This window comes from Curcuma longa, chromosome 1, assembly GCF_044706935.1.
Source record: "Curcuma longa cultivar G26 ecotype Majalengka, Jawa Barat chromosome 1, ITB_CL_G26_1.1, whole genome shotgun sequence".
In the NCBI taxonomy this organism is placed as follows: domain Eukaryota; kingdom Viridiplantae; phylum Streptophyta; class Magnoliopsida; order Zingiberales; family Zingiberaceae; genus Curcuma; species Curcuma longa.
Genome location: NC_133861.1, coordinates 7540213 through 7555249, shown reverse-complemented (window position 1 = coordinate 7555249; position 15037 = coordinate 7540213). Strand labels below are relative to the sequence as shown.

General features: G+C 42.4%; 2 protein-coding genes across 2 annotated transcripts; one reads left to right on the top strand and one right to left on the bottom strand.

Moving 5' to 3' along the window:
• The first annotated feature begins 948 nt into the window (after window positions 1-948).
• Window positions 949-6926, top strand: LOC141844252 (uncharacterized). Its single transcript, XM_074732291.1, has 5 exons — window positions 949-1038; window positions 1229-1405; window positions 3065-3281; window positions 3357-4534; window positions 6537-6926. The coding sequence occupies exons 1-5, from the start codon at window positions 1021-1023 to the stop codon at window positions 6564-6566; spliced, it is 1620 nt and encodes a 539-aa protein (XP_074588392.1). The 5' UTR covers window positions 949-1020; the 3' UTR covers window positions 6567-6926.
• Window positions 6927-9419: 2493 nt separating this feature from the next.
• Window positions 9420-14227, bottom strand: LOC141833390 (putative multidrug resistance protein). Its single transcript, XM_074720822.1, is given in 7 exon segments — window positions 9420-11008; window positions 11011-11794; window positions 12273-12813; window positions 12896-13353; window positions 13420-13598; window positions 13689-13743; window positions 13815-14227. Coding segments are annotated over 7 exon segments (3729 nt in total). The 5' UTR covers window positions 14067-14227; the 3' UTR covers window positions 9420-9548.
• Between the last annotated feature and the right edge of the window lie 810 nt (window positions 14228-15037).

Sequence of the window (15037 nt, the reverse complement as noted above, 5' to 3'; positions counted from 1 at the left end):
GTAAATCGGGAAGTGCACACAGCGGCTAGCCCAGACTCCCAGCATCCTTTGATTGCCTCAGACGCCCAGAATCCTGTGATTGCGCTCCCCATTTGGAGAAAAATTCCTGCAAAAATGTGGAATTTGATATTCTAATTTTTTTATATACCAAGTATTTAATTTATATCGATTAATCTTGAATATACCAAGTCGGATTGTCCATTCCAAGATTAATCGATATAAATTGATTAATCGTAAAATAAAAGTTTGTTTATATTTAATTATATAGAAGTAATGGTGTAGTAAAAATAAATAAATATTTAACACTATGTATTACAATAATTTTTTAAAAATAGGAGTGGATTTTTGAAAATAATAAAAGTGAATAATCTAATAATAATGTTTTTGTAAAAAACAAAAAGTAAGGCGCGTTATCTTATTTGTAAAAAATTATATATAAAAAATTTTTTAGTTAAAGTTGCTTAAGTTTAATTAAAATTATTTTAAAATGATCAAAATCTTTACAATGATTTTAATATTTTAAAGTGCTTTTAATCAAGATTAAATAATATGATCAAATTGGTAAAAGGTTTTGTATATAAAAATATTATTTTATATATAATATATTTTATCAAATTAAATAAAAAAATTAATTTACAATAGCGTTAAAATAAAGATATTTTTAACAAAAAATATAATCGAGAGTCTTTTTAATTTGTTTTTAAAAGTCATCCTTTTCATTTTTGCACAATAAAAATTCCTTGAATGGACGTGATTTTGCCAAAATAAAGGGTTAAAATCAAAAAAGGTATTTTGGTAAATGAGTCAACGAACATTAGGAAGTAGCCAATGGGAACACGGCGAACCGAACGGACGGTAAATTAACAAAAAAACCCTGAAAATTAACGAAATGATACATTACTGTTTTACTGCGACAAGAACATGAGCTAACGAAACCATTTCCGATTCCCCTTTTCCCATTGTTTTTCCTTTCCCTTCCGCCGCTCGTCTCAACCGCCAACCACCCCCCTGCTCTCCGCCATGGCCGGCGACGCCGAGGTAATGCGAAGGACCGGAAACCATCCTGCTCCTTCGCTCTCTCATCCTTTACTTCATCGCTCTTATTCTTTCTCGCTCCGCTCGCGGTTCCCCTCTTTTCTCGATGTTTGCACTGTTGTCGGTCTCATCTTGTCGTTCCTTTCATCGCTTCTGATGGTGCGTGTTTCTTGCTTTCTCACATCGCAATCAGAGAATGGCGGTGCTTAAGAGGGCGTACGCGGACGTCATCCTGAACACGGCGAAGGAGTCGGCCGCCAGGATTTTGGCGGCGGAGCGCCGGACGCTACAGTGGAAGCAGAGCTCGTCGCTCGTTAAGGAAGATTCTGTTGCCCTGATTCTTCGTGTCAAGGCTCTCATGGACTCCAAGGTGATTGCTTTTCCTTAATACAGTTAGTGCTTGCACGATCTAACCCTGATCTTTTATTATTATTCTTATTAGTATTTTTGTGCAAAATCTGGATTTCTTTTCCCTTCGCGATCTACCAGTGTTTGTTATAATCTATTGTATGCGGTGAAATTAGTTGGAAGGATGTTTCAAGCTGCCTAACCTCCTTGTTGGCCCCCTGCAAGTAGGGTTTATTCATGAAAGAACTATTCAACTGTTATTTCTGCTGACTAATTGAACTATTTAGCTGGCCATTGTGTCCCAAATTAACTTTAAAAATATGCTGATCCGGCTGTTGTTCGAGCAGTATTCTTTGTCATTGACAGCAAATTGCTCTATTGTTGCAAAACTCGTGTCTGAATATGTGATTTTTGTATTTGTCAATATGCCTCTAAAGTAGAATTTCCCCCTTTTAGCTATCTGAAGACTCATAAATCATACACTGTCAACTGACAAATAAGACATTGGAGTCTATACATTCTTGAAAACACCTGCAAGTGTCATTTTTTACATAGTTCAGGTTGATTCTACACTCAGATGCATGTCTGCTCATTTTTTAGTCTAAATCCACTCTCATTTTATATGAAAGATCTGATCGTAAATTAAGAGAATGAAACTCCATTCTATAAATTATTGTTGTAAGAAAATATGCTGTTTTATTTGTTGTTTGATTGCATTTTAGGGCTTTTGTACTGCTCAAGCAAAAAAGTCCTTTTCTTGATGTTATTTTTGAGAATTCATGTCTACTGTACATGAAAGCTGAATGCCAATTCATTTATATTTAGATGTCACTTGAAGAAAACATTGGCTTGATGATGACGGTTCAACATGGAACAAAATAATAATCTCTTAGTCATTTTTTTGCTTGTTGCCTAAGTGCTACTTAGTGAGTCGATTGTCTGCCACTTGAAAACGCCTTTTGAAATCTTGGCACAAACAACCCCAAGGGATCTCTCCTTCACATTTTTGACCTTGAAAGTGTAATGAAAGAGATAATGATGTATATTAATCATGTGTAATAAAACAGAGTGCATCATGTCAAGGTAGATTTAAGCCCTCTGAATTCGACATAATATGCTCTAACAAGCATTTATTTTTTGTCAACTAGATGTGATGTAATTGTACAAATGCAAAGTATGTGTTCTTATCAGTTGTCTTCTATTGTTGATGAAGAATCTTAACGTATTTTTGGTACATTTTTGTAATGTGTTGATGTGTTACTACAATAACTTGACTTGTGCTCTGATGGTATATCCGCAAACCATTTTGTGCTTTTGAGTGGCTACCCTAACAATAATTTCTACTGAAGTTTGATATGAAGCAATATTTTGTTGCTACCAAAATTGTAGTTTCATACAAAAACTACATTGCCAGAAAGGTTTGATTGGAGACAATCTGACTCTTTTTTTTTCATTCTTAGTAGAAATATTACGAGTGTTCTTCTTGAAGTTAATACTGTTGAATTTGATTTCCTGAAGCTATTTTATTTTGTAATTTGTTGTCATCATCGTAGCCACGTTTTTTCCAACTATTTGCGATTTGGCTATAACAATTTTGCCCCTCTTTCGAATTCTATAAGGCAGGTTAAAGTTGAATTTGTTAGCGTATCTTTCTGAAGTATCAATTTAAATGTGTATTCAGATTAAAGAGGCAGAAGCAGTAAACTTATCACAAGCAAGAAGAATTCGAGAGCTTGAAGTTCAGCTCTGTGAGGCAAACCATACAATTCGTCGTTTGAATTCTAAATTGCAGAAAGTTAGTTCTGAATTGGAGAATCAGAAGAGTGAAAAAAGTGAGTCTCTACAAGATAAAGGCACAGATGATTTCATCATTTCGCAGAAAAATAACCCTGATGAAGGTAAGATATCTCTGATTTGACAACCTGGCCTCAGTTTTGTAGCTGTATGTTCTCTAAATTTTATTTTAATTGTAGCTGCATCAAGTCAGGAAACTGTACCTCATAGCACCTATTCTAAATGTTCAAACCAAAAGGAGCCTACAAAAGATTTGACTGCATCTGATGATTCTACTGGCAATCCTGATTTAGTGTCCTTGATATTGAGAAACAAGGAGCCAGAGCCTTTTAGGAATGGTTGTACTCAGCGAATACGTGCATTGGAGCGAAATGTATTGACTGATAGAGATCTGCCTGCTGAAAGACATGCCCAGACCTCTAATGTAAAGCAAGAAGTTGCAATATGTGAGAATGAACTAGATGAAAAATACTGGCTTGGAGACCCAATCCTGGCAGCTGAAATGCTAATTGAGGTTGCAAAATCGCTTGATTCAGAAGAAGCACAGCAAGGAAATAAATCTGAAATCAACCAGAAAGGTAAGCTTTCCAGTTGGCGTTCTCCAAGAAGAAGAAGAGCTAGAAAGCTTGTCAAAAAAAGCTGCAGTACTTCTCATGAAACTGAAGATCATGAACAGCCAGACAATAGTAATTCTAAAATTGCTGGAAAAACTGGCATGACCATCACTTATGAAAATCTGGGGAAGAGAAATGCAGATACTACATTTTCAGATGAGGCTTCTGTCGAAAATAAAATAACTTCTGTCGACAGAAATATGAATCACATAATCCCTGCAATTTTGAACATCAGCAGAATAATGACACGGCGAAGTATGAAATTGCATAATGCCAACAGTCCAAGTGCTGGCCAAGTAAGCATTGGAAACGAACAAGTTGCACTGACCACACATGACAGTGAAGATGGTGATCCTTTAGATGGAGATATTAAGAAGGATGCCATTGAGTGCGAAACAATGTTGAAGACACCAGATCATACAGTAACCGGGCATTCAGATACTTCAGTATCAAAAGAAAACAATCAACAGATTGATACTCCCTCCACTGATTTTTGTTCTAAAGATGAAGAACCTTGCAGATCAAGTAGGCTTCCTGCTGAAGTTGGAAATGACAGAATTGTAAAATATACTTTTAAGAGGACCAGAAAGAGGGCATCTCCAGATAACACGAACAAAGATGTTTATTTAGAGGGAAATAAGAAATTGAGAAAAGCAGATAAAGAAAGTGTCTTGCATGAGAAACCAGACAAGATAATGGAGTTGACCAGAGACAGTAGGAGGCTAGCACAAGTTGCTCGTCAGGTTAGTAAACGATCCATTTCTGTTTTGTGAAATTTCGACTCACATGTATTGTAAATAGTGATTTGCTCTGGCGCACACTCAGGAATTGCTTCAATACCTAGTGTAAAGGAGCAAGAATACTTACTCTAGAACCTAGGTGGAAAGGCAACATCACATAAGCATGTTTTAAATGAAAAGAAAGGATGAAGTAAGAAAGGAGGATATCAAATAATCTGCAGCATTAGACTCAACCATTCAGTTACTGAGAGAATTTGTCACAAGTTTCAAAATTCTTGGATGGTTGGGAATGCCAAGGATGGAGTACTACTGGTACAGGTGATGATACGTAGATTCTTAGAGAGAGAAAATTGTTTTCCTAGGAGAGGATAAAAGAGAGAGAGCCTTAGCGCAACCTGGTGGTCACGGGTTCGAGTAGCAGAAACAACTTTTTACAATGCAAAGTAAGACTGCGTACCATAGAGTCTTTCCTAGGACTCTGCATTGGTGGAGTTTTCTGCATCGGGCTGCCCCTAGGAGAGGATAAAAGAGAAGTGAGGATGGGGGTGGGGGGGGGGGGTGCAGTTTGATAAAATTTGTTTGATTATTGATGTAAACATTACGTATATATGTAGTCTGCTATAAATTAATTTGATCTTCAACTCTACATGATTATTTAACTGAAGGAATCTAATAAAACTAGGACGATTATACAATAACTGTTTCTAATACCTTTTTCCATGGTGCACTGACTCCATTGTAGAACTAATTAACTTATCCTACATAAAATGAAAATAGCTATTTTTAAAATATATTTTTAGTCTTTCTTACATGAGAAATAACCATATAATGTGGATGACTTAGCCCTTTTCCATGTGCATATTGATTTTAAGAACTCTAATATAAGAATTGTGGCATGCAATACAGCTTGTACAAACAATGCATTTCTGCATTCTCCAAAACTATATCTTCTACCTGGTTCTTGTAATTAGGATGGGTGGTTTGTTGCAGTGTATTACACGCTGCAAACTACTGAGAACTGCAGTGGTACAAAAATCCATTATTACACAATACTAAATTTATGTAGAGTTAGGAATATGGTTATCGTGTGAAAAGAGAGTTTTATATGATGTTTACTCTTCAACTACCAGTGTGAAGCCAGCAAATATGTCGGCCTGAACATGTTTAGTAATTAGTCAATATGATCTCTACACGATGCCTAGGATAGAGGATAACTTAGAAAACAGAACTTGTATTTGCACACTAAGTTGATATGTTGTGTTTCACATGGTTAGCTAAGGGATATTGGTTTTTTTTTTAAAAAGAAAAATAAAGGGATAGATTGCATCTGAATGATGAATGGTGAAGGAACGAGCGAGGAAAAAATGACTACTATGAAGCTTCTTGACAACTAAGCTTGATAGATATAGCTGCTTTGTCATACTACATGTCATATGGAAAGCAAGGCTTATATTTCGTTCCAAGCCATCAGAATCAAACACTATCAATTTGTTTCGACTGTGTTGATACATACTTCCCCGGTGCCATTGATGCGGAAAAGGAGCCATGAGACCCAATCAAAAAGGAGGGTGAACAGGAGGAGAAGTTGGGTTGAGCGACAATGGGCGGCTTACCTCATGGAATCTGCCCTTACACCTTATTGAATTTTCCCTATCTTGCACTTGCTACTTTCAGAACTACAGAAGAACATGGACTGGCAGTTCTCATGGAATCTGTTCTAGCTCGCAGCCACAGCTCCCAGAACTGCTACAATATGGACTTGTTGATTGCAACTTGTGGAACTAAGACACTTGCGGCTTGCAGAGCGGAACGAAATTTATAGCTCCGACGGCAAGTGACACTATGCAATTGAAGATATAGCTGCTCTTTTCTTTTTCTTTTTCTTTTTCTTTCAGTTTCACATAGAATGAAATAAGTGGGATCCGAAATATTTCTCTTGTTTTTAATAATAATAATAAATATCATGATTTGCTTGTTTCACTGAACTTGTATTTTCTTCTTCTAGCTCATCTCCTTATCTGAGAAGCGCTGGTGACGAAGCCACAAGGATACTCCAATGCGCAAATCATCTGCGACAACAAATCCTCAAGAACTATTCTCCACTCAACTGAGTATTGTCTTGTGCCTATCCACTGCCATCGTCTCGGCATTGTTTATACCATGAAATTGCGTTTAAGAGGAGGAAACTAGGCGAGTGAAACCAGATCATAGATTAAGAATCAGAGGTGTATTAGTTAATTTATCCTATCACTTATGTTATTTTTCATCCTTGTTCCATGTCAATAATGTGGAAACGCACTTCTTAACACTATTCTGACCATTGAACTTTGTGATGGTCTCGTTGTTTTATATCTTCTTGAGCTTCATTTTTAGTAAACAAGAGGGATGAAATGAGATTTAACTCTTTTTGCATATGTTTTGCGAAACTTATTTTTTTATATTAATATCCATTTCATAGTTTTTTTTAAAATTTTTTAATTGTTAGTGTGCCATATAAAATTATAGTCAACAATAATGTTAAATTGTTAATGAAAAATTAGGGCATTTTAGGGTGACATGACTTTTTCTTGAGAATGAGAGAGTTATTTTTTCAACTTGTTTGTTCTTCTCTCAAGTGAGCTCAATCTTGTCGCGAAACCAATCCACTTACACTATCGATCCATCTTTTGCTCCTCTTCGGTCGGCTTGCCTTTATGCCCCCACTCGCATATTGGACTCCAACTATACTTCTATGTAGTTTAAGATACTTTTACCTTGCACCCCCACTATGGTCCCTCGAGGTTTTCTTCGAGCTATTATTAGACCTCTAACTATAGTTCTCCCTAGTCTATGATAAATATCTTCCTAAATTAGGTCAAAATTAGTTGAATGCTTCTACCTTGTGGCCTTCTTCAAATTTAAATCTTTGCTAGATTCGAGTCAACCAAATTGGGATAAAATTACTAGAAATATGTTTTTTATTATCATTTTTTCCTCTAATTTTGAAGAAGTATATATATAAAGATAATTCAAATAGTTTTCTTGTGTCATTTTGAATGCCTTAAAGTAAACACAACTAAAATTGATTTTATACTTCTCTTCCTTTCATTCTCCAAACTTGAAAACATGGCCTACCTAAGGAATTATAACCGGCATTGAATTGATGATCTCAAAATCTTTTTAGAGAATTCAAATGGTAATCAAGCTATCGATCCGCTTGCATCGGTCAACTTATCCAAATTGAGCCTTGAAACTTTACATATCAAGTGTATGTTTGCCCTCTCGTTATTCCTCGAGTGGAAGGTTGAATGCCTCTTCACGAAGAAAAACAAGTCATTGGAGAATAATCTCTAAATGAGACGTCTAGTGGAATCTGAAACTTATCCCGCTATTGATATTGGTGACACTAACAAAGTTCAACTTCGAACGGCAAAGGACCATTAATTCATCGGTTGATTCATATGCAAAAACATAACTTCAAAAGGCATCATCATCGCAATCATTTCGCCATAGACACTCTAGTTTTGGGCAAATATTAAGGCATTTTATGCCAAATGATGGCCTATGCTTTAAGAACAATATGCAAAGCTACTTAATTAGGCCCCAACAAAAGATGCACCAAATTGTTTTCTCCTCTCGCTTTAAGTTGTTATTGTAGCTTTGGCGAGAACCTTGCCACCTTTATTTTTAGTTTGATGCAACTTTGGTGGAGATTTAAAGGGCTCATCACTAGTGCAATTGGTGGTGGAAAGGTTTTCATTTAATTCTCATCAACCATTCAATCATATCAAAATTTTAAAATAATAAAAACAATTATATATATATATATATATATGTGTGTGTGTGTGTGTGTGTATATTTATTCATTGATTTAAGGGAAGTGTAAAGTTATGATTTGATTGATTTCTTGATTTGTTGGATGGTTAGAGTATTAGAAGCATATTAAAATAACTATTTTATAAGAAGATAGATATTTTCTAAGATAAAAGTTAAGTTTTTAAACATATTTAAGATTAAATCAAATCATGTTTAAAATTATGAACTCTATCTATAATGGGGGGGGGGGGGGGGGGGGGGGGGGGGGGGGGGGGGGGGGGGGGGGGGGGGGGGGGGGGGGGGGGTCCCAAGATCAATTATGATATCATATTTATACGAAATAAATAATCTTTATTTTTTTTTTGAAAAATAATTATTTAGATCTATTCTATTGTTTAAAAACATATAATTACACTTATAGTGAACAACTGGATTGCCATGCTAATTAGATGAAGCTCATCGATCAAATTGATTGAGTTAGCACAAGGATGTGTGAACCAATCAAATTAGTCAACTAGGCCCTCGAGCTACAGTATAACAGTCGTAAGGTGATTTGGGAGAAATTAGAACATTATAGTTCGATCTCCAACTAGAGCATACTTGAGTGTTTAATTTGGAAGAAAAAGTTATATGTAGGGATGTACAACTGAAGTACCAATGCATCATATTCGAGATCCGAGCAATTCTATAATGATGTAAAGAACTATAAAAATTAATTTATTAATACAGTATCACGGTGCTTCTGGATTTAATTTGGTGGTTAATGAAAAATTTTTAGATTGACCAACCTATAGAATAACCTACCAAATCAAAAAGAATAAAGACAAAATCAAAAGAATTATTAAAAAATCTTAACTTATTCTAAAGTGTTAAAATCTCAAAATTGAATCATGAAAATGTGCACTATAAAAGTTTACAACCACATATTTTAAGCAGAAACATAATAGTATCATAAGTAAACCCATAACTTATCTATTTTTTAAAAGTAACAAATAGAAAATAATACATCATTGTTAAAATATTTTACAGTAAACGATTAGTTAGTTTATTGTTCATTAAAGTATTAACTAATATATACCATCACCATCTCTGTTATATAATACTATAGATATATAGAAGTTGTAAATATCTAAGTAGGATTTTATCGGATCGGATGTTTTAATTCAATTATTGATAATCCGATAGATTTTAAGTTTGGAAAATAAAATCAGATCGGATCGGATCACGTAGAGGCGGCGCCGCCACTTTGCAGAGCGGTGAGTCCGAAGTAGGCGCCACCGGATCCTTTGGACATGAGGGAGGCGTGGGTCCCTTTCTCGACGACGGCGCCCTTGTCGAGCACGGCGATGAGGTGGCAGTGGCGGATGGTGCTGAGGCGGTGCGCCACCACCACGCTGGTCCGCCCCACCATCAGCCGCTCCAGAGCCACCTGCACCGCCTTCTCCGACTGGCTGTCCAGCGCGCTCGTCGCCTCGTCCAGTAGCAGGATCGATGGGTCCTTCAGTATCGCCCGCGCGATGGCAATCCGCTGCTTCTGGCCGCCGGAGAGCTGCAAGCCCCGGTCGCCGCACTGCGTCTCGTACCCTTCCTTCAACGCGCTGATGAACTCGTGTGCGTTCGCCGTCCGCGCCGCCGCCTCGATCTCCGCCGGCGTCTTTTCGCCGTCGCTACCGTAGGCGATGTTCTCGCGGATGCTCCCGGCGAACAGCGTCGGCTCTTGTCCCACCATGCCGATGTGCTTCCTTAGCGCCCGGAGGTTGTACGACTTGACCATCCTGCCGTCGATCTTGACCGTCCCCCTCAGCGGGTCGTAGAACCTCTCGATCAGGCCGATGACGGTGGACTTCCCAGAGCCGCTTTGCCCGACGAGAGCCGTCGATTTTCCGGCCTCGATGCTGAGCGAGAAGCCTCGGAAGATGACCACGTCGGGGCGCGCCGGGTAGGCAAAGTCGACCCCACGGATCTCGATGTCGCCGACGAGCCTCTCGGAACAGTGGCCGTCCGGGTCGTTAGGCTCGATGGCTGTGACGCGGTCGAGCACGGCGAAAACGGAGGCGACGGCGTCGGCACCCTTGGCGAGGTCCGTGGTCATACTGCCGGCGTCAGCGATCACGCGGCCGGTGGAGACGAGGATCATGAAAGTCTCGAATAAAGCCTTGGCGGAGATGAATCCGTCGGCGATCAGCTTGCCTCCGTACCAGAAATCAAGAGCCCATGTGCAAGTCATGAGGCTTTGGGAGAAAGCCAGCCCAGCGCCGGCGAACCACGACTGTCGGACGCACTCCCGGCGGGGTCCGGCTTGCGCCTCCTCGAACATGCGCAAAATGCGTTCTTGGGAGGAGAAGGCGGTGATGGTGCGAAGATTAGCGACGGCGTCCGCGGCGAGCTTGCTGCTCTCTGTCTGGCTCTTGATGGCCTTGGAGGAGAGGCTTTTGAGGAGGACGCGGCGGGCGTAAAAGCAGAGGATGATGATGGGCTGGACGGCGATCATGACGAGGGCCAATCGCCAGGCAATGACTAGCCCCATGGTGCAAGCGATGGCGACCGCGGAGGCGGTCTGGATGATGAGGGCCATCCGGTCGCCGACGAGGGAGCGGACGACGTTGGCATCGTTGGCGAGGCGGGCGCAGACGGCGCCGGTGGAGTTCTCGTCTTGGTCGAACCAGCCCACCTCGAAAGTGGCTGCCGGACACGCTTGGTGAGGTACTCGCCCATGGCGCCGAAGTTGTAGTGCTGCCCGATGTTGATGAAGAAGGAGAGGACCGAGAGGGCAAGGAAAACGAACGCGTAGTTCCTCGTCTTGTTCTTGATCTCGTCGTGGTCCTTGAGGAAGAAAACAGAGACCATGCTGCCGAGCGCGTAGGAATAGAGAGGCTGGATCGCGCCGAACACGATGGCGCTCGCGCTGCCCAGCAGCGCCTGCCTCCACTCCGGCGCGTTCAGCTGCAGCAGCCGCCGGAAGGACGGCACCGGCGGCTTCGGCTTCCCGGGGCTCTCCTCGACATTATCTTCCGGCGACACCGACGCCACGGAGCGGCCGGAGCTGGTGCGGCTGGCGGCGGAGAAGCGGCGGCTCATGCTGCTGCTGCTGCCCAATTGCGCAGCGCCGGCGGCGGTCTCTCCTTCGCGGAGTTGGGCGGTGGTCCGCTGGAGGCGGACGAGGGAGGAGTAGAGGCCGTCGGGGCGGGCGATGAGGTCATCATGGGAGCCGATCTCCGTGACGCGGCCGTCCTGCACGACTGCGATGACATCGGCGTGGCGGATGGTGGAGAGCCGGTGGGCGATGACGATGGCGGTGCGGCCGACGGAGGCGAGGTCGAGGGCCTCCTGGACTATCCGCTCCGACTCGGAGTCGAGGGCGCTGGTGGCCTCGTCGAGCAGGAGGATCTTGGGCGACTTCAGCACCGTCCTGGCGATGGCGATTCTCTGCTTCTGCCCGCCGGACATCTGCACCCCTCTCTCTCCCACCTGCACACCATTCTTTCCAACTGATACGTGTCCAAACAAAACATAATTTCTTCCACTCATGAGCTCTCAGTCACACTCAAATGGCCCCAGCATCATGTTTGAGAAGATTTTAGTGGTTTGACGACATATTTAATGGAGCAATTCCCATAAATAGGTACAGAGATGATAGATTGGACTGAAAGAATTGATCCTCGGAAAGAGTACAATGCTCGTCATTAATCATAATGGATGATGAATGGAGAAGAAGTGTATCGTAGAATACTTTGGTAGAATTGCATGCTCTGCACTTTGTGTGGCTGACAATGGAGTTTTAAAGCAGTCTTTAGTATTATTATACTAGTGAGCAGTCCTTAATCCTGAGCATCATCAAAGTCTGTAATGGATTCTCTAATATATTTGAACTCAGTGTTGAGGTGTTCAACACTGTTGGTCGTTTAACCCTTTTTGGCTAAAAGTGAAGATGATGAAATTAAGTTACCTGAGTGTCGTACCCCTGGGGAAGTTGCGAGATGAAGCTGTGAGCATTGGCTGCTTTGGCGGCGGCCACCACCTCCTCTGTGGTGGCGTCCTCCTTCCCAAATAGTATGTTCTCTTTAATGGAGGTTGCAAACAGAGCAGGCTCCTGGCTCACCAGCCCCAACTGCGACCTCAGCCACTTGAGTTGCAGCCTCCGGATGTCTTTTCCGTCCAGAAGAATCTCGCCGGCGAGCGGGTCGTAGAACCGCTCCAGCAGTGCGATCACCGTCGACTTTCCTGACCCGCTGCTGCCCACCAGAGCCACCGTCCGCCCCGCTGGGACTTCGAGGTTGAAGTCCTTGAATATGTAATTGTCTGGACGCGAGGGGTATGCGAACTCCACGTTTCTGAATTCCACATTTCCGGACACGTTCTCTAGAGCTTCACCCTTTGGGCTGTTGGAGTCAATTTTTGGTACTCGCCGGATCACCTCCATGATCCGCTCACCGGCGGAGCTCGCCTCGGAGAAGTACTTTACGTTGGAAAGCCCCGAGCCGAGTGACCTGTCACAATGAATTTTGTGAGAGGAGAGGAAAGGAGAAAGGAAAGAAAGAAGAAAATTGGTGATGATGTCGATGGAATTACAGGCCGCCGACGATGATGGAGGCGCCGACGGCGAAGACGGTGCCACCCTTGCTGCCGTGGTACATGACGAGGCGGCTGCCGTACCAGACCATGAAGGCCCAGATGACGAAGGTGATGCCGTTGCTGCCGATGGCGAGGCCCTTTGCGAGGCCCTGGCGGAGGCCGAGTTTGACGGAGTCGTCTAGCGCGGCGGAAAACTTGGCCATGGTACGCTCCTCCGCCACGGAGGAGTAAACGGTTCGGATGGAAGACATGCACTGCTCCACCACCGTGCCAGCCTTCTGGTACTCTCCCCGCATCTTCCGAGCAAGCTCCATGAGGATGCGACCGTACATGAGGCCGGGGATGATGAGCAGCACCGTCGTGGGCGACGCCACCAGCGCCAGCCGCCACATCAACAAGAACCCCACGGCGTAGCTGCCGATGAAGGTGGCGCCGTTCATAATGAAGTTGGGTACCTGCAACAAACCAAATATCTCACAACCACCCGATCAAGAAGAGCAGCAGAGGAAGAAGAAGGTAACCTTCTCGCTGAGGCAATCCTGGATGATAAGGCTGTCGCTGGAGACGCTGGTGATGACCTCTGTACCGGTGCCGGCGTTGAGGTCGAAGTACTCGATATCCTGCCGGAGAACCGCGCTAAGGTACCTCACCCGCATCCGTGATGCCTGCCGCTCCGCTGTCCTCGTCCAGCAGTAACCCTCTGCCGCCACCACAATCATCAATTCATCATCAAATCTACTACAATTTGTATCTGAGAATCCAATCAAAAAAATCAACTGAATCTTTTTACCCAAGAACGAGACCACGAAGCTGCCGCAAGCCAAGTACACCATGTTGACTGCATTCTGAAGCACGAAGCACGTGAGGAGCGGCCATGAAAACACTAGCTAGGAACATGAACAGGAATCCTTCATACCTCGTTGATGGCGTGAGTGAAATCAGGGGAGTCTATGGAACCGCCTCCCAAATTATTGAAGATCTTACTGGTCAAAAAAAGCATGATAGGCATCGACAAGCCGTCACCGACGGCGCCGACGAAGCCCAACGTCATCAGCATCTTGTCCACCGCGTCTGCATGCCTGAATATAGACCAAAAAGAAGAAGAAGACTGACTCTGCTTCTGCTTCTTTCCTACATTACTCGTCTCATCTCCCTCAACTTTTCCCATCGTGATCTCTCACTTCTTAAGAACGGGAATGAAGTCTGCTGAGATTTTAAGCGGCATATATAGAAGCCATGAAGGACAGAGGCGGTTGGTTACCTTTACAGGTCTCGATTTGTTGCTGGGGAAAGGGGACGGAAACAATATAATGAAGAACTGTTTTTTCAGGTCTTTATCGATCTCCATCGATTAGTTTAACAAGTCGAATAAATTTGTTTGTTAATAACTAATTAATGGGCGATTCCATCTTAAGAGAGCGACCATATAAAAGAAAAAGAAGATGAGGAAGGATTAAAGCGACTGCTAAGCGGAAGGTTCATAAAGTAAAGGCTGGGGAATCAGGGAGAAAAAACGATGGCAGTGAAGATAAGATTGATCTGGGGACCTCCCTCCCTACCCCTGTGATGTCATTAATGACGACTGCCAATAGCCATTAAGAAAGTCGTCGGGGCGTGCAAAACAAAAATTAAGAGAGCAGAATCTTCGCCGGAGAGGAAGCTAACAAATCCTAGTTTTGGTTGAATTTATGACTAGCTGGGATGGAGACTGGCAAACGGTTTTGGAATCAGGGCATGTACAGATACAAGGAAGAGGGAATCTAACACTCTGTCTGAGTTAACTGTCGAGCTATCATTGCATGCCGTCGCAACGTGCAAGCATGCCAGCAACAGTTAGTCGTTGATATTTTGAAGATGCTAGCAAGCAGTTTGGGATGGTTCCACATGTTCGAATCTTGATGAAGTCAAGTAATATCTTCCTTCGTTACGATTAACTACAGTTTCTCAATTTATCTCTTTACAGATGATCATGAGACCGACTGTATGAAACTGCTAAAATGACAGATTTTAATTTTAAAAAAATATCTTACAGTGCACAGTTGGGGAAGAGGGGCCCTTTTAATACAAAAAAGGATCCTAGAGTGCTATGTTGAAAATGTGGAGTTAGGATGAGCAATTGAACAAGTTTAATATAGATCC